Here is a 19,067-nt window from a genome sequence, read left to right as displayed (position 1 = left end):
CTCCTGCAGAGGCTGGGCCGAACCCCCACAGAATGGCTGTCCAGAATGGCCTCAGACCCGTCAGGCGGCTACCTGCAAAATGACCTTTTCACCTTTTCTGGTCATTCGTCCTCTCCCCCAAAGGACTCAGAACTCCCCAGGGTGCTCAGAAGCCTAGCCCCTGTGCTTGCAAGCCCCGTGGCCTCAGGCACCCCACCAGACCCAGGGAGCGCGCACTCTGGGGGTGCAGGCAGGGCGCCGAGGCATGGCGACACGCACCGGCACAGGCGGAGGGATACAGTGACCGCCCCCGCCCCACATTCCCGGAAGTGGCCAAGGAAGCGCCGGGAGAGAAATTATCCTTTCGGACCTGGAAGAGGAGCTCGCAAGGTTGTAGAGGCTTCTTCCGTTTTCAAACGGACCCTATCTCGCAGAAGTTGTTCAGACAGTGTGCTTTTTCCGCAAGCATACCCGTAGTCTGAAGCTATTCTTAAGACAAGAAAAGATTTTACTTTTTAATTTTTATTTTAAAAATGAAGGCGCAGAAAAGTACGTCTCCAACTAGTCACAAATGAGTAACTGCTCAGCAGGCGTCCTTCAGTTTATTCTTTTCTCCTGGTGCCACCCCCTCACTGCTAGACTTCTCTCTGAGCTGCAGGAAGCCTTCGATGATTTTCTTATTCATTAGACGGTTCAATGAAATGTTAAAATATTTATTTTTGAATAATCAGCCCCCCCACACACACCCCTTTGCCTGAAGGTTCGCACAGAACGTGTCCCTTCATCCGATGTAACAAGGATGCTAAGCAAGGACGGTCAGCCTCAGCCAGTTGCTTTCAAAGGTAAATGTTTGCAATTGCTGGCCGGTTTGCGCCAGCCAGAGCTCTTCCTGAGCTTGCTCGGTAATTCCATTACCAACTGTGAACTTTATCAGGCTTGAGTTCACTTGTGATTACTTTTTTGGCGGAAAAAAAAAAAAAAAAAAACTCTGGGTTTTCCAGATATTGCAAGTAAGATTTTAGTTTATTTTTAAAATATGACTTAAGTAGTTTATAAAATAGTAGCCATTTACAGCTGAGAGTTTTAAAAATACCCACTACCAACACAAAACTTAAACCACCCCAGCTTTCAAACTACCCGGGGCCAGCAATATCCAGGCTTACAGTGTAGTCAGTGGTAGCCTGGCTTCTCTGATAACCCTGATATTTCAAATCACTCTGACAGGGTGCCACTTCTGAACACACATTTTTTTAAAGCATTACTAAAATACACTTATGTATCATGTAACAAAATGTCTTGCCCTTCCCTTTCCCTATTATGTTTTCTTTAAAAGTACGTTTTCTTTTTTAAGTTAATCTCAGGTAATTTGTCATAGACTCCTGGCTTGATTTCAACAAAGCAGATCAACAGAATGAAGATCCCTTGCACCAAAGTTTTGTGGGTTTTTTTTGTTTTTGTTTTTGTTTTTTTTTTTGTTTTGTTTTGTTTTGTTTTTTGACCAAGACCCACTTGACTTCTCCATTGGTAGAGAGGGCATATTAAACTTTTTTGTAAATCACAAAATTATTGCTATACGATCATTTCAGTTACTTCAGAAACTAAATCAATGTCAGAGGTCAAAGGTGATTTCCTACCCTAGAGCTTTCACAATGCACAGGTTTAAATCAAACAAAAACGCACACTATTTCCAATATTTCTGAGAAGAGAAACTGGGTCTGCTGTAAAAGGATTCTGACGTTTATGAGACTTTCACCTCCCCGACCTTCCTCCCTGGTCACACTACACATTTGCTTTGGGAATTACAAAACTTTCCTCATACCCAGTTTCATGGCTGATCTAAAAGTGGCTTTCTTGGTTCCTGGATAATGCCATGTTCTGGGCGCCCAGCACTGATAATGCACCCTCCATTATCCAGGTGGTTGCTAGCTTTCATCTCAACTGTCCACACAGAGCCACCGCCCAGAATCTCTTCTCAGGGAGGTTGGGCCTGTCACGGTTTTTTGTTTGTTTGTTTGTTTGGTTGGTTGGTTTTTTTTTTACACTGCTTCTTCCACATTCATTGACTGGGGAAGGGGGTGGGTAGGAAGTGAGAATTCCATATTTGAATTAATTAGTCTTGTGCTTTAACCAAGTAACTTGGATGCACCTGTACTGATACCCTGTCGATTATAAAAAGTAATTTGTCTATAATAGCTTTGCAGGGAGTCCCAAGTCCTGTGATCCTCTTTGTCCATTACTAGTATCAATTCCCATCCTACCCACCCAACCCCCTACACACACATCCCTCTCCCCACCCCCACCTTCACTACAGACTGGACAGTGAAAAGTTTAAAGTAAACAAGGCTGCAGTTTTTCTATTGTCCAGTAGACGGCACAAAAGATCAAGCGTTTAAATACTGAACAATCCTAGGAGGTTTGGTTATATTTGGATACCAGTGACCTGTTCGTTTAGACAGCTAGGCAGCCAGCACTGAATGCACCAGTGAAGCAGAGAACAAAACCAAAATTAACTTTGCAAAACTTTGACATGGAATCACATGAAAACTTTTTGTGTATTTGTTCAACAGATGCATTTCCTTCAAAAAAAAAAAAACCACATTAATGGTTATAAATGAAGAGAAACATCTTATTGCAGATTTTACTAACTAAAAGCTACTTGTAAGGAAATTAAATTGAGAGAGCAAAGTTTAAAAAAATGAGGAGCCTCAGTTTTACTTAACTTCTAATGGGTAAAGCCTTTGCAACTTGGTCCTTCAAATTTTCATGTTAGACTTGTCTTATACTTCTATGTTCTTTATTATATTCAACACAAAGCTCAGCCCTAGACAATGAGCATTGTGTTTTAAATGAGTTTGTTTACACGTGCGTATGTAGCATGCTATAAAGGAGAGAAATTCTCTTGAACTTTTCGGTGCAACTTTGAGGGGTTTTGAAAGCTAAGACCACCAGAGATAATAGTTAGGGCCTCTTTATATTAGGCAAAATATAAAATTTGCCTAATATTTATTATTTAAAAAAATCTCCATTTCTTTCTACTCTGCAGACCCTGTCTAGGTTTGAGGAAGGCAAAGTGTAGGCTAATAACTCATTTCCCAGTTAATTTTATTAAGAATTTATAGCACTGTTTAGAAAGTTTTAAGACAACCATAAATTTTATTAGGAATATTTTATTAAGCCCTCTATTTAATTAATAAAAGACCTCTATAAGTTCTGAAAATGTCAGAGCTGGTAATTATGTTAACCAGTGTAGTTTCCCCCTCTCTAGAGACCAAAGCATTTTAATGATTTGAAATAGAAAAGTAGTAAGGAAAGCAACCAGGATCCCAGCGTTTGTTTTTCCTGGACTTTTGTTAGGCAGCCGGTAGATAGTGAGTCAGGCATTTTCCCTGTGACGGTCAGAGAGCCGAATCTGACCTCTCATTGACTTGTGAACTGGACCCAGACAGTCTTTGTTTTTTTTGAAGCAAAATGTGGTAAACAATTCTCCCAGCCCTGTGGCCTGGATTGCTTTGGGACGCTTGATTAACGTCCTCCCTAATCCTGCCCTTTAAACCCTCTTTCCTATCACCTAGCCAGGTTTCTCCCTGTAATAGCCTTCTAAAATAGCGGATTTCAGCTTCCTCCAAGTCACCCATTAGCCTAACATTCCTGGTAGTGTTCCCCCATCAGTCTTATCACCGGCATTCCTCTGTTATCTCTCCTAGATTTCAAATCCATTTTCTTTAAACTGCCCTCATTTCTGTTTTTTTTTAATGCAAATGCTAATGCGGGGGGGGGGGCTATTTGGAGGGCAGAGAACTGATAATATTTTTCTTGAAGTACAGATCCCAAGCCCCCACACTCCAGGAGAACATCAAGAGCAACCACAACATTTTAACAGGCATCTTAAAGTGAGGTGACAGATGATAAACAGTTATCATTTTGTGAACACAGCTGCCAAACTCCATTGATTAACAGGACTTTGTTTGTGTTGGGTTGGCAAACACACACACAAACACACACACACACACACACACACACACACACTTTGCCTTCAGAGGTGCCTCTTTAAATTTGAGAAGTTTAAGTCTGACTCATCAGTAGGAACTTTTGAAACAAAAGCCCAGTTCAGGATATGAACTTTGCAGAGAGTTCCTCACAGGAGAACAAAAAGTTAGAGGAATTTCTCTGCCTACCAACAGCCAAGATGAACACTGCTTGCTTTAGAGGCCTCCCAACAGGGTAAGGGATAAACAATAGGGACCAAGAGCTCAGACTGCCTCTTTCTGAGTCCCTGAATTCTATCTTTGGGAAGATACTGTGAGCCATGAAAGGAAAAGAGAAAACAGAAGTGCTGCATCTGAAGAGCAGAGACACCAGCTAGAACTGAACACCAGCAGTTTTCTGCAAAAATCAGAATCCTGCTGTCTTTTAAAAGGAAGCATCTGGAACAAACTTAGGGTTAGGGACATCCAGAACAGCACACATACTGCTGTAATTTATGTCACAGAAACTTTCCGAGATACTGAACTGCCTCTTCACCTTTCCTTTTAATAGATGATTGATTGCTGCCTTGCTAGGTTTTTTTTTTTTTATGGCTACTATCTTACAATTCTATACATATGCAATTTCTCTCCGCAAGCCCCAACTGTAATAACTGTTTGCTAACTGTAAAATTCTTATCCAGAATGAGGTTTGGGCAAACAATTCATACTACTGTAATTACATTGTAAAAGTGTTTTCCTTGCCCAGTTGTTCAGAAGTAATCTATGAAGGCCTGCAAGTAGTTCAGGTTCACATTCTTAAGTGGGACGTTTTTTCAAAACCAGTGGGGCTTTATTTTAAGCTGAAGCGTTCAAACTATCCCCACCTTTAAGGGAAAACCAGTTGGTAGGTAATTAAAGTATGTTTTAAAGGTAACGGGACACATCACTTAAAAAAAAAAAAACAGCCTTGTCTTTGCTTTGAAGATTGTGCTTAGGGTTGAAAAGTTTCTTACCTGTAAGTTCCTTTGCCACCTAGACTGGTAAACAAAATAATTTACTGAAAAGCAAGAACTCCAAATAAATCCTAGTCTCAAAAACATGTAGTTTTCCAAAACTGACCTTTTCCAAACTTGAAAACCTTCCCACGGAGTTAAGTCTGCCTGAGACTCCCTTGGGCTCTTAGGGACTAGGCCATCTACGTGTATCTTACAGTAAATTTCTCCCAGTTAAATTGCACTTAGACAGTTTCCCTTGTGATTCATTTAAGGGTTGTAAACACAGACATGCCCAGTGTGGTGTCTGGTTTGAGTGTCTTTCTCAACACCCCAACACCCCACTTCCTGGGAATCTCGCTGGTGCTTAGGCCTCTTGGGGGTGATGACACTCACACCGGGCAAGACACAGCAGCTGTAGACCACCACTCAGGTGTGGGCCGCATTGGTCTGGAGCAGGGGAAGGGCTTTCAGGCTGTCTGCACAGCTCCAGTGGGTTCTATAATCCACAGAGAAGTATGCTGTTTGGCCCAGCTGACTCAGCTTCCTGAAACTTGGGGAAAATCTCCTTTTGGGAAGCAGAAGGCAAATCGAGGCTCTTCTATTGCCTGGTTTTGATGCACAAGTCTTCATAAACCTTCCAAACGACCCAGCGGGGTGTTTTTGCAAGGAGAGGGCACAAGAATGTGATAGGAAAAAAGTAAAGGTTTCAAACTTGAGTGTAGAGACAAAAAGGAGTCAGAGAGGAGACACAGGCACATGATGAGGGGTCGTGGGGCCTTTTATTGTTTTAAACAGTTGGATCTCTTTCAAGGCAAAGCCCATTGAAGGTTTGGGGTGAACATAAGTCAGCCCTTCAGGTGTTCGTTGTTGGGGGCGGAGTGCTTTGCTGGAGGCCGGCAAGCCTGGTCTACTAGGCTTAACCCACACGCACTGCTGCTGGGGTGAACTTGCCCGGAGCTGACTCTTCTAGTCTGCTAAAAGCTGTGGATGCTGCCTAGGAGGCTCCATTGCTCGGTGGAACCGGATTCCAGCTCTAGGTTCTAATGTTTACCCTGTGTCCCCTGTTCAGCAGAAGCCCACTCATGAGAAACTTGGGTATTGCCTGAAGAATGGAAACAGGTCTAAGACTTTGAACTTAAGAGTTGGCTTCAGTATGTTTCAGAGATGCTAACCTTTTTCCAAACAATCTCTGCGTGAAGGAAGCCCCCTAATCTTTTTTCAGAACTCTCCTCAAAACCTTCCTCGGCCCCTGGGGTGAGGGTTCGGTCCGCAGCTGGCGGTGGGATGGGGGCGGGAGCAATGGGAGCGCGGGCTGGCTGCTTTGGGGGAGAGAGCCTTTTGGCCACCTTCAGGGCGGGAATCCGGAATGGCAGTTTGCATTCCCAGCAGATCGAAGCTCCCTGCTGATCGATTATTTGATAATTGATTTTCCCCGCAGCCAATGCGCTGCTGCCTGGGCGGGGACGCCTTCCGATTGGCGGAGCTCTCTCCACGGCTGCCTACCGAGATTTGGGTGAGCTCATTTTCCAGTCGACCGCAGGGGGAGTTTTCTGCGAGGTTTTAGCTGGGGGGTGGGGGGGATCCTCTCCGAGCCCAGCGAGCTGAGAGCCCTGCCTGGGATGTGAGGTTTCCAGCTGCTCTGAGAGCTACTGAGACTGAGCTATCTAAGCCTGGAGAGCCAGGCGCAGAAACGTAAAGAGTAAAATAACCCCCACTAAATAGAGTAACTGAAGACAAGCGCGGAGTGAGAAATAAAAAGAATCAAAACCCAATTTTAAGTCCAGGGTGTGGTATTTCAAGAGAGAAAGTTAAAAACCACTGGCTGGTTGGAGACTTCAAGTTGTGGGCAGGGTCAGCTTTTGTCTGAAATCTCAGCTTCCGAAGTGGATTTCTTTTCCTTTGGAACTGGGAGTTTTCCCGGGGCCGGGTTCGGAGATAGACAAACGGAGGGATGGAAGTCTGGGAGGCCGGCGCCGGGCGTCGCCGCTGAAGGAGCTAAGGGGGGCACAGCGTCTCCAGGCCCGAGCAAGGCCGAGGCTGGAGCCCCTCGGCGTCGCCCAGACAAAGGCAGCCCCGGCCGCAGCGCAGCCGAGCTCTGCAGCCTCGCCGCGCCCCGGGCGCACGGCTAACCTTGCGGACTGCGCGACCGAGGAAGAGCCTCGGGTCCCAGGGCTCCCAGGCCCCGGCCGCCCGCGAGATCTGGCTGCTGGGTGCCAGCGTTGAGTTTCGCTCCCCGGCGGTCACAAATAGCTCGGTGTTTGTAAACAAGCGCTGGGGGCACATTCCCAGCTCTGGGCTCATTGTTCCCTCCCTTCCTCCCTCACTTCGCGCCGAGGCCGGGGCTGAGGGCTGCCAGGGAGAGAAGGTGGGGGCGTCCGGACCCAAAGTGACAAAATGCAAGCATTTCCTTTCCTCCAGCCGTACGTCCACTTCTGACAGCGGGGGGAGAAAAAAAGAAAGTAAGAAAAAACCCAAACCAAAAGAAAAGAAAAGAAAACCTCTAATCTGGGTCTGCAGAACGCCCAGTCGACCGCTACCCCACGTTCTCGGGACTCCTGAGCTGAACCTTCCCCAATCCAGCTCCAGCTCCTCTTCTTGCTCTGGCTTTGACTTTTCTCCTCTGGGAGTCTAGCAGAGAATCCAGTACTTTTGGCATCACCCCCCACCCCGAAAAATACTGGCAGACCCCAATAATTTCGAGGAAAGTCTTGAAGTCTTTCATGAGCGGAGCCCTGAGCGAATTAACTCCGGCATCTGCCTGCCCTACGTTTAATTCCCGATTTATTTCAAGAGTCCGCTTTGGGAAGAGAGGCTGGAAGGGGACGTAAAGCCGGCGGGTCGGGAGCTGCAGCCTGCATTTGTGTGCATGTGCCCTGGGTGTGTGGTGTTAGTGCCTGGGCGTGCGAATTCATGGAGCGCCTTTCTGCCTCTCCAGTGCGGCCAGAGCTCGCTTCGCGCACCCACCCCTGCCGAGGAGCCTACTTGCTGCAGCCCAATGCATTGTGTAAGACGCGACCTGTTATGGCCACCACTACTTCCGGGTTCTAGCATTCTGGTCGGAATCCACCTCTCCGCCTGTGCAACACACACTTTACACACGCACGGCGACTGCAAGCGGGCAGCATCGATCGTGGCTCCTTTAAGACAAACTCAGACAGACATTTTTTTAACCCTCCTCTCTAATCTCCCTTCAGTGCAGCAGTTGCAAAGAGGGAGAGAGAAAGAGAAAGAGAGCGAGAGAAGAGAGAAACTGATTAGGAATTAGGACTGATTCAAGGAAAGCGGGCGCTAGGGCTTTGTGCATTTGAATATTAACATTTGAGGTGTTCTGACCAGAAGAAGACAGAACGGATGATCATTCATTCACCACGTTGACAACCTCGCCTGTGATTGACAGCTGGAGTGGCAGAACGCCATGAGATTTGGTAGTTGGTTCTGAGGGGCGCTCTTTTTTTTTCTTTTTCTTTTCTTTTCTTTCTTTTTTTTAAACTGATTTTTTTTGGGGGGGGAGAGAGAAGATCTGCTTTTTTTTCTCTCCCACTGCTGTCTTGGTGGAACCAGAGCGCTTTTATGCTCAGCGACGCGGGCGCCTTGCTTCAGGTCCGGTAGAAGAAGAAGATCTGGAACCAGTAATCCACACTGCTGGAGACGCAAAGGGATTTTTTTTGTTGTTGTTTTGTGCTTTATTATTTTTTTTTTCCGAGGGAGTTTGCATTTGTTTCTTTTCACACTGGCCTTAAAGAGGATATATTAGAAGTTGACGTAGGAAGGGAGCCAGAGAGGCCGATGGCGCAAAGGGTACGTATTAAAAACAATTGTGGAACTCAGATGTGATATTAAATTGAAACGTGGCTGAAAGACACTGTTGCTAAGTTTCCTCTTTTCTTTCTCCTGTTTGGAATGAGGACCTTAAAGCTGTGGCCTAAATCGACAGGTTACTTAATGTATTTGTGGCCGTATGCGAGTTACTTGTGGTTACTAATTCAAGTGATCAAGCTGTCTATAGATTCCTAGCCAACAGCTATATAAATGAAAATACAGGGTCGAGGAATCACCTGTTTATAAAAGAAGAAGAAGAAGAGGGGGAAACGCTACAGATCCAGTGCTGTAATTTAAGCATTTAGGGATCAAAAGTTTAAAGCAATGTTTAATTAAAATGAGCAGCTGGGAACTTTTGCCTTATTATCGATTATGCTCATCTTTAATATCAATAAAACTAGGTAGCATTTTTAGATGAGTAATGTTTGGGTGTCGTAAAGTTTTGATTGGAAAAGCATTCCTCTTTTAAAAGTGATTTTAATTTGCATGGGTTTTCTTGCAAGATAATAAGTTTGCAGATTTTTCTTTAGCTAAGTTTTGTACAAGTTGAATGCTAAACACAGAACTGCTCACTTTAAAAATGCAATACTAATTTCCCCAATATTCCTATTTGAATGGAAATGCCTTGAAAGTAAACTGAGACAATGACAGCTGAGGTGGCTTCTTAAAAGAAAAGGGTCTACAAAAAGGCTGCCTTGCATAATTTGTGTCTTGGCTCTCAAAGCCCCTTTTGGGAAAGAAAGTTACTAGAGGACACATTTTCCTTTATTCTCTTGGTTCAGGCAAATGTCAGCATTCTTCCAAACTCTTCACACCTCTGGTTTTCAGAGGATGAAAGTGGCAGTCCCCCTCTCTTTGGAAATCATTTCCCTCTCACCATTTCCAAATCTTACAAGAGAAACTTGCCTGGATTAAAACAGAAAGATTCAAATAGCTGAATTTATCACAGACAGTAAAGGCAATCTATTTGAACCCCCCCCCCAAATCCTGTAGATTGCATGTGTATTTTGCTTATGAGTCTAAAAAAAGAAAAACCTAACATGGAACTATTGCTTCCTTGACTTCTACTCTAAGGAGAAAGTTTGTGAGGGTAAAAATATAAAACCGAATATTAGTTGCTTCCTTTATAGCTTTTATTTAAGCTTAGAAATAAAGTTGCCCAATTGTATGTTCAGCTGTAATGGGCAGCAAGCTGCCTTATGCACACTTCAGTATAACATACATGGAGGATGAGGGAGTTCGGGTTTTTGTATAATTTAGCAGAGTTTGGGAAAGCAAGGCAAATGCAGCGTCTTACAGGACTGCCCAAACCCATGCTGGCAGGGAAATAAAATAAGCCTCTCAGAATTCACTGCTTGGCACAACTATTCCCATCGTAACTTTAAAAAAAAAAAATCCCCCACCCCCCGAAGTGAAGGGGCTATGTGAAGCTAGGCGGGTCGGCTACACTGTCCCGGCACGTTTTATTGTTGTGATTTTCGGCTTCCTCCTCCAGAAACATGCATGTTTTACCTTCCGCCTCCGGGAGAGTGCCTCTCTGCCTTTTCTTCTTCCTTCCTCCCTTCCTTGCCAAAAGATTTTGGATTTCTGAATTGGTCTATATGGACACAAGTTAGGACAGGAACCTTCATCTCAGATGACTCTCACTGAGAATTCTAGAGTTCTTGCTGTTAAAATGATTTTTTTTTTTTTTTTTTTTTACAAGAGAAAGCTCAACTTTAGAGATGCAAGGCCACGGAATTCGGGTCGAAGGATCCAGCTGGACTGAACTAAGCTCGGTGCCCTACAGTTCCCGGTTACCCGCCTGGCCTCTGACCCTCTTTTTCCTCTCCTGTTTGTCATGCAGTACGACGACCTACCCCATTATGGGGGCATGGATGGAGTAGGCATCCCCTCTACGATGTATGGGGACCCGCATGCAGCCAGGTCCATGCAGCCGGTCCACCACCTGAACCACGGGCCTCCTCTGCATTCACATCAGTACCCGCACACAGCTCACACCAACGCCATGGCCCCCAGCATGGGCTCCTCAGTCAACGACGCTTTAAAGAGAGATAAAGATGCCATTTATGGGTAGGTATCATGGGCAGGAGTTAAGGAGTTGAGGCGCGATGCTACCCCCATTTCCCAAGCTCTTGCAACCGGAAAGTCAGAGCACTCTAGATTAGATGTACACAGCTGGTGACTTTTCATTCACATTGCGAGGAGACGGAGTTAGGGTGGAGCGGGGGAGCCTTCTCCGGATTTCCAACTGCACTTGGTGCAGGCTCAGCGCCCGGCTTGGCCGCCACGTTGGCCGCAAAGGAGCCCCAGTGCTGGAGTGGCAGCCTAAGGATTCCGCATCCCCTCTCAGTCAGCAAATCTGAGACCTTGCCCGCTAGACTTAGCTCGAGAGCGTTGGGGGGTTTCTAAGGGTAGGCGCCTTTGTGTTGGAACGAAACTTTTAGTTTGGGGAAAATCTTTTAAGCCATTGATTGTTCTGACTTGCGGAGTTTACTCAGCCACCGTATGCCGGGTTCTGCCGGTGCACAATAAAGTCAGAGGGACAGCTGCAGGTCAGACAAGGGGGACAAGTCTTGCTTTAAGAAGTTTGTTCAACTGAAGTCAAGGAGAGGGGCCCCGCTCTGAATTGACACAGACATTTAGAAACTTCTGGATCCTTTGTCACTTTGTGTTCAAAGGCGAAACCTGCAGGATTTAACAAGAAATGCTTGTGGGATGCTCTTCCGGAGACTCTCTGGCCAGGCTTTACTGTGTCCCATCGGCCATTCTATCAGAGTTTGCACTAGAAAAGCCCTTTGAAAGTTACTTGTGCTCCTCTATGTGCTGGTGGCTTGAGGGGGCACTCCCCCACTTTCATTTTTAAACTTTGTTAATAACTTTTATTTCACTTTCCTCTTTTTAAAAAAAATGTAATGCTGGTTAAAGGGAGAAATCTTTTTGCTTTGGTTTCTGGTCCCTTGTGTGGTGGGCTTGCTTAAAACCTAACCTTCTCTCTGTAAATGGTTTAAACTCCAGGCAGAGCATTTGAGGAAGCTTTGAAAAGGACCCCAAACTGTTAAATTCCCAGCTGGGCTGTGAGAGCTAATAAAAAGGCTCGAGACTCCTTGAGCATTAAAAGACTTTTTTTTTTTTTTTTTTTTTAATGGGCTGAGACGAGCGACATCTAGGCCTTTTAGATGCCAGTCGTTTTACCACTCCAGGCGAGATAGATAGAAGGCTGGAGTGTAGAATCATTTGAAGGAACTTTCCTTGGGGGATTATGGGGAGCATCTGCGAAGGGAGGTCACTGTTGGGGAGCCATGGAAGAGCTCTTGCTTCTGGAGGGCTGTGAGGCCAGGGTCCATTGGTGCAGCCCCGTGACAGTGGATTCTGCATCCACAGAGGCCCTTTCTCAAGTTTGCTGCGCCCCTGCCACCAAGATCCCCTGAGCCTGGGGTTTTGTGCCGAGCCTCCGAGGAAGGCAGAGGCTGGTCCTCTCCCTCCCCATGGCCCCCTGCGCCTTCCCCGGGCACCCGGTCTTGTCTGTGCGGCAGAGGGACGAGGGTTTGTCGCGGTGCGAAACTTAATTCAAAATGGCTGCTGGAACCGCTTGGGTTTTATTCGTAGCAAATGTTGCCAATTTCTTCGGCCAGATATGCTGAACCATTCCACAGACATGGTCCAGGGCTCTGGGCCTCTGAGTTAAGAGCCCCAGGAGCAAGGGGGAGGTGAGCCGTCACCTGGGCGTGGGGGGTGGGGTGAGCAAAAGGGCAAAAGATGATCAGATCACCCAAGGGTCTCTTGGCCTCAAGCTACTCGGGTTGTTTCTCTTAGGCGCCTTTTTTCGGTGACTCTGGACTAATCATTGTGTTGTTTGTGACTGTTGTATTTTCTTGCAGACACCCCCTCTTCCCTCTCTTAGCACTGATTTTTGAGAAATGTGAATTAGCTACTTGTACCCCCCGCGAGCCGGGGGTGGCGGGCGGGGACGTCTGCTCGTCAGAGTCATTCAATGAAGATATAGCGGTGTTCGCCAAACAGGTCAGCAAAACAAATATTAAAAATAAAACGTAAAAAGAAACAAAAAAAATTTTGTCCCTGTCCCCCGCGCGCACGCATGCACACACATAGAAACACACACAGTAGCTATTTAGAGATAGAGAGAGATCTCAAAGGTAGCCAAAACTATTCTCCCTTAACCCACGCGTGTTACTGCCTCCATGAGATTTGCTTCCAATGAATGTGTTTGCCAGGCTATCAGCTATCTTCCCATCTACTTACTCATCGTCCACAGGCTGAAAGCTCACTAGGAAAAGAAATCAGGAACACCACGCTCTGTGGCTGTTTTGGAGTGGCGGGCAGCGTTCCACATAAGCAGAGCTCTAGCTGAAGTGAGAGCGCGCTCTGGGCTGGTCTCAGGCCTACTGGGTTCACACTGAAGTGTTTCCGTGAGGGACGAACTTGGGTCACAAATCCCTCTTGGAGGTTCCACTCTATCCCTAACGCTGTAAACCAGGCAGGGAAGTATACTGGAAGGCGAACAGATTTCATTTCGTTTCATTTTTTTTTTTCTTTCCCCTCTCTCCACTTGTATTTAGATTCGCGCAGAAAAACCTCTATTCTCTTCCAATCCAGAACTGGATAACTTGGTAAGAGCAGACCCCTCATTCTCTTCCCTATCTGCCCACCCCACTACCATCCCCCCAGCCCTGAGCGTTCCAGACCCGTCTGTCCGTAGCTGCGAGTAGACTGCAAACGCTTTCTGTCTACAGACAAGTGTTTGGGAGACTGGATCCTGGGGTATAAACTCATCTAAGAGGGCCCAGCAGCAGCAGCAGAAGCGGCTGGGGAACGCCAGCTTTTGTTTTTTATGATGGTCAGACGGCGCAGCTCTAATCAGCCCGGGGATTTATCTCCCTGCCTGTCAGCGTGTGTGCTTAAACCTTGCGGACTCCCAGCCTTCTGAGCCGCCTTCACTAGGGCCACGAGGAGGGCAGAGCCCCCAGACAACCCACGGGCATCAAAGGTGTACAGACAGAAGGCAGAAAGAATTTTGCAAAGCACAAACCCACTGTTTGGGGACAAGTGGGGAAAACTTTCCTGTAACTTCATCACAGGAAAAGTGTAGCTCAAGACAGGGGCCCTTTGGGGTTGGGGTGGGGACCTTAAGACTGGGAAGGGGGGAGCCCTGAGGGAGGAGAGTGTTTATGATCCCCACTTAGATGTTTTGCTGTTGGTTTAGCCATTTTTTTTCCTTAAGAAATATAAACCTCTAGATGGTACCCAGTTGCTGCTATTAAGTTTTAGTGTTATTGCCATAAATCAAAATAACTCTATTTGGGGGGGGGGGGTGAGTTGGAGATGCTAGAGCTGTGACAGCCAATTTTCTGCAAACCAGGAGTGGAGTATTTATTCTTGCTCTATCTTTGCAGATGATTCAAGCCATACAAGTATTAAGGTTTCATCTGTTGGAATTAGAGAAGGTAAATTCCTTATTCCCCTTTTCCTTCCCCTTCATCCCCAGCTCACGAAAAGGGAGGGTTCAGAAGGACTGAAGTTCAGGCTTCCAAGAGATTTGCATAAATGTCTTTCTTTCTGGTAATTAGTGTCAAGGCCAATCTTAGCGTCCATTTCTCTTTGCAGTTTAATTACAATTTCAGCCACTAAAACCGGGATCACAGAAGCTCTATCCTCCTGTACCTTGCTGGCTTTGTACATCAGCTGCACGCTAGGCGCCCCAGTGCATGCTTAGAATGCCTAGTGAATTTGTTTTACAAGTTAATGCCTCTCCTCCCTCCCTCCCTCCCTCTCTCTCTCTCTCTCTCTCTCTCTCTCTCTCTCTCTCTCTCTCTCTCTCTCACTCTCTCTCTCACTCTCTCTGTGTGTGTTTACTCCCCTTTGCTATCTAGGGGATGGGAGGTTGTTTTGTTTTAGTGAGTTTCTAGATGGTTTGAGATCAGTGTAGGTCTTGAGAGACAGGACAAGTCTGCAATGAGGCCTAGGGAGGAGAGCTCCTTAGACCTCGCCCAGAGACAAAGCCCCGGCTGTGATCCCGCACACACCTCACCTCCACACTCAAGAGTGGGTGTGGGGTAACATGATTTTGCTAGCTGTTCTATAAATCTCAGCAATAAAAACTTAATGCATTGTAATTCAAACTAACATTAAATTGCAAGCACACCAGGGTTTCATGTGAGTTTTTGCATGTAAGGGATGCCTGGAGCCTGTAAGAATTGGCTGTACTCAGAGTGGAGTATTTTGAGTAATTTTTTTGTTTCATTTTTTGCTTAAATCGGTTTGATAAGTTTTGTTGCCATATCTCTTCCCCCCCCCTTTTCATATAATGTGCAAAGGCAAGTTGATTTGGGTTGTCAGGCATGTGTCTTACGTCACCACAGTGTACTGTGTGTGTGTGTGTGTGTGTGTGTGTGTGTGTGTGTGTCACATTTTCCTTAGAAACTTTGGGGAATGCTTTATGGTAAGCTGACTGGATGAAATTCCGTAGCTTACCTTAAGTGTTCCCCACACAGGTCACCTGTGCACTGGCCACAGCCCCAGGAGCAGATGAATTTAACATGGGTGTTGAATGTGTTGTCGCCTGTGAATCAACCCTGTCACTGTCAATTTCCTGGGATATCTCTATTTTGCAAGAAAAGAAAGTTATTCCTAATTCCGAATGCGTCTGGGGGTCTCCAGAGGACAACTGGCCTGCGCTTCCCCTGTTTGGAAGTTTGGCTCTCACAGGGGGTGGACTGCACTTGTCAATGTCGCTTATGCGCTCCTGATTATATTTCCATTTTTTTTTATTTCTGTCATAATGTAGGTACACGAATTATGTGACAATTTCTGCCACCGGTATATTAGCTGTTTGAAAGGGAAAATGCCTATCGATTTGGTGATAGATGATAGAGAAGGAGGATCAAAATCAGACAGTGAAGACGTAACAAGATCAGCCAATCTAACTGACCAGGTATGCGACTTTCAATTTCAACATCCCTAATCCCCTGCCCCCAGATCTGTATGCATATTGCTTGCTGGGTCACCACCACCCCTTTATTATTTGCATATGATTAAGTCCCTTTTAGATACATTTCCATCAAAATGAAAATTTTTGAATAATGTGGCTATTATTGCTTCATTAAGGCTGACTCTAGGATCCGACCTGGAGAGATGAGCTTGTAAAAGCTTCGCCTGCAAACTTGACCTGGTTCTTGTCGCTTTTAATTTTTGTCTTTATTTTATTTACCCTCCATGATAATGGGAGTGTTAACTGCCAGTGGCCACCTCTGATTGTAGGTCTTTGTTCATGGGCAACACCCCCCCCATCTTGAAGAAAGAAAAGTGTAGGGCCTGTTTATTTCTTATTTTATTAGGAATAAATCCAAGATAGGTGGTCTAAGGCAGACAGTGAGGGTTTGAAATCTAGCAAACGCTGGCTATTTTCTCCCTGTCTACACGGTTCATTAACCTCTCTTGTCAGTTTTCCCCGGCCGAACGCTTCTAGCCCTCACTGAGCATTGCTTTGTGTGGTATTCCCTGCAAGCTCGCCCATTTTATTGTACTTAATAGAAAAAAAATAGAAGCAGGCCGAGGTTAGAAAAACAGATAAATATGGACTTTTCTCCTCCTCCTTTTCTCTCGTCCACCAGCTGGTACGTGCTCTGGGCCTTCTGCCTCGGCAGGTTTTGGCAGGGTGAGCGTCAAGGACGCCCTGGCGACTCCCTGGGTGTGGAGGGCAGGGGGCCATGCGGCTGCTCTCCACTGAGGCTCTTTGCTGTGCCCTCTCCTCTCTGATCGTCTCTGCAGGCCCTTCTTCCGCTGCGTGCTAAGTGGGGGCGACTTTTATTTGGAGTTGGGGGTGGTGGTGAGTCTGTCACTGGGGCGTCTGTGTAGCTCTCAGTTTCTCTTTCCTGTTGCTGTGTCTCTGGATTGGTCCAGTTGAGCTGGGGTGGGGGAAAGCAATGGGAGTGAAAACCCGTGGACTAAATGGGATGAAGCGGGGTCCTGGACGGCTTTGTAGAGAATTGTTGCAAAGAATCTAGAGATTTAAGAAGTGGCCTCCTCTGCCGCCAGCTCCACCAGCAAACCCCTAGAGCCGAGCTTGACATGCGAGTGGCTTCTTAGGGGAAGCCGCAGACTGTGTTTTGTTAAGTCAAAGGCCAGCTACTCTGCTGTTTTCCTGAAAGTTTTTTTTTTTTTTTTAACCGTGATCACTGCCGGCCAAGGCTGTCTTGTCCCAACTTCATTTTTCTAGTTGTCCTCTTAAGATATTCCCCAACAACCCCTCCCAGCGGGAATAGTTCCACGTAATGCGTGATTCCCGAAACTTGTGCTGAATTTCTTCTTTGCCCATGAGTGGTCGGGCAAAGGAGATCTCTAGAGGTGTCGGTGGGAGAGGTCTTTACTACCATTAGGAGAGGTGGAAGCTGACCAGGTGTAGACTGGTGCACACAACCCGAAGTATGTGCATATCAATGTGGGGAAGCTGTAGGCTAGCCCCTTGCCCTAGTGCTCCAGAAGGCTCAGCCGCTGTAGGGGCTCAGTCACCAGCTCCGTTAAATGCAGATTCCACTAGTAGCTGCTGTTGAGTAAAAATTGTAATCCAACAAGCTGAACTAGAAAATGGGATTCTAAAAGCTCCGGAGTTCTGGGTACATAAAGCTATTTGAGCAAATTACAAGACTTGCTTAGGGGCACGAATGAAATCAACACTTTAATTGCCTCCAAAATGAAGATTTATACCCCATTTTCTCAACGAATCATTATTTGTATTAAAGTCAAAGATAAAGGACCAAAGTTATGGAGTTTGGGGAGTGTGGAGGATACAGAATTAATAAAACGTTATTGAGTTCTCCCCTACTCCTGCCCAAACTTACCTTACTCAGTTCCATTAGTCTAAGATAAGTGTTGGGTAAACATGTGCCTTTCATTCTCCATTCCTACCTTCAAGAAGAGAATGGTGCAGGCGGTCCAAGCAGTTAGGATGTGGGCTTCTTAGGTCTGTCTGGATTTATGGCGCTATTGGTTCATGGCTCGTGAGTTTGCCGCTGCACCTAGATCAGTTGGATTGAAGACAGCGATGGATGGATGTTCTTTATATTGTCCAGTTCTAAAAGGACAGGAGCTAGTGTGGCTGAAAGGGTCTGGGAGAGGTGACAGCTGTGTGCTCTGGGAGCAGGGTGGGCTGGGTTTCCCTTCCCCTGAAGAGGGGGAGAGTGAAGGTCAAGGCACCAGAGCCACCCCATGGTCTCCAAATATCGGTTTAGAAGCCAAAGGATGATCCCTGGGGGTTGCTGAGGCCGGTTATGATCCTCGGGAGCCAGACATGGAAGGTTGGCATCTCCACCTGTCCAAGACGGCGGCCCAGCCTGTTAGAGACCCGGCACTGGCGCTGGGTGCCCTAGGGGACTTTACGCTTCAGGAAGGCCTAGTTAGCTCATTAACCGCGCTGTCTCTAGGGCCTGCTGACAGTATGGTTTATTTTGCTTTATCTCCCCTACCCTCTCAGAAGGCACAGAGGCTTCCATTCTCACCAGGTCTGGGATCAAGGACTTTTATGCCAGCCAATTTTCTGGAGGGCTATTATGCCGGTGGGAAATCTACTTGTTCGTAGGACCTGCAAAGTATCTATCTATCTATCTATCTATCTATCTATCTATCTATCTATCTATCTATCTATCTATCTATCCATCTATCCATCTATCATATATATCACATATCATATCGTATCAATATATATCATATCAGATTTAAGACACTAGTAGAAGCTATTCTTCCCCACTTCCTAGTGGTTTTGGAGGTCCCCTGGCCATGCCTAGCGGTCGCCAGCCTCCTGGGCGCCCTCTCCCGACCGCTGTGCTATCGCTGGGCGCAGATGCTCACGACCCCCAGGGGTTGTAGACAGCCTAGCCAGGGGTTGCTGGTCTCAGAAGGCCAGGCTGAAACCAGGAGAGGACTGAAAGGCAGGCGTCTAGGCAAGGGGTTGGCTGGGAGGACCCGGGGTCGAGGCTAGGCGGGGCTGGGGACTAGGGGTCCTGGGTAGAACTGGGGGTGCCGGGCTGTGCCACCCAGATGCTGGTCTTGAGGCTGCACTACTGGAAGGAGCTGTCGCCTTCCTTCCCAGGTATATCTGCTCCTCTTTATTCCCGAATCTAAGCAGTATGGAGTCCAAGGACTAAGGGAGAGAAGATCAGGGAGCCTCGGGGTGGTCAGGTCTCCGGGAAAGAGCAGAGATTAAACAGGCTAGTGCTCTGCCACCAGCGGCGACCCAGCTTCTCTCCAGCGGGGAAGCTGGACGCTGAGAAACCTACAGATTACAGTTTTATTC

The 19,067-nt window shown here is 46.6% G+C and overlaps 1 protein-coding gene across 2 annotated transcripts in view; it reads left to right on the top strand.

The window, feature by feature from the left end:
• Positions 1-8,602: 8,602 nt before the first annotated feature.
• Positions 8,603-19,067, top strand: part of MEIS1 (Meis homeobox 1) — a 136,076-nt gene continuing 125,611 nt past the window's right edge. For both annotated transcript variants that reach the window (XM_080918863.1, XM_080918862.1), the window contains exons 1-6: positions 8,603-8,737; positions 10,605-10,831; positions 12,640-12,781; positions 13,339-13,389; positions 14,173-14,223; positions 15,564-15,710. In XM_080918863.1, coding sequence (XP_080774989.1) covers positions 8,726-8,737; positions 10,605-10,831; positions 12,640-12,781; positions 13,339-13,389; positions 14,173-14,223; positions 15,564-15,710 — 630 coding nt within the window. In that variant the 5' untranslated portion in view covers positions 8,603-8,725. The remainder of the gene's footprint in view (positions 8,738-10,604; positions 10,832-12,639; positions 12,782-13,338; positions 13,390-14,172; positions 14,224-15,563; positions 15,711-19,067) is intronic.

This window comes from Micromys minutus, assembly GCF_963924665.1.
Source record: "Micromys minutus genome assembly, chromosome: 1".
NCBI classification, from domain to species: Eukaryota; Metazoa; Chordata; class Mammalia; order Rodentia; family Muridae; genus Micromys; species Micromys minutus.
This window is presented reverse-complemented; position numbering and strand designations above follow the sequence as displayed.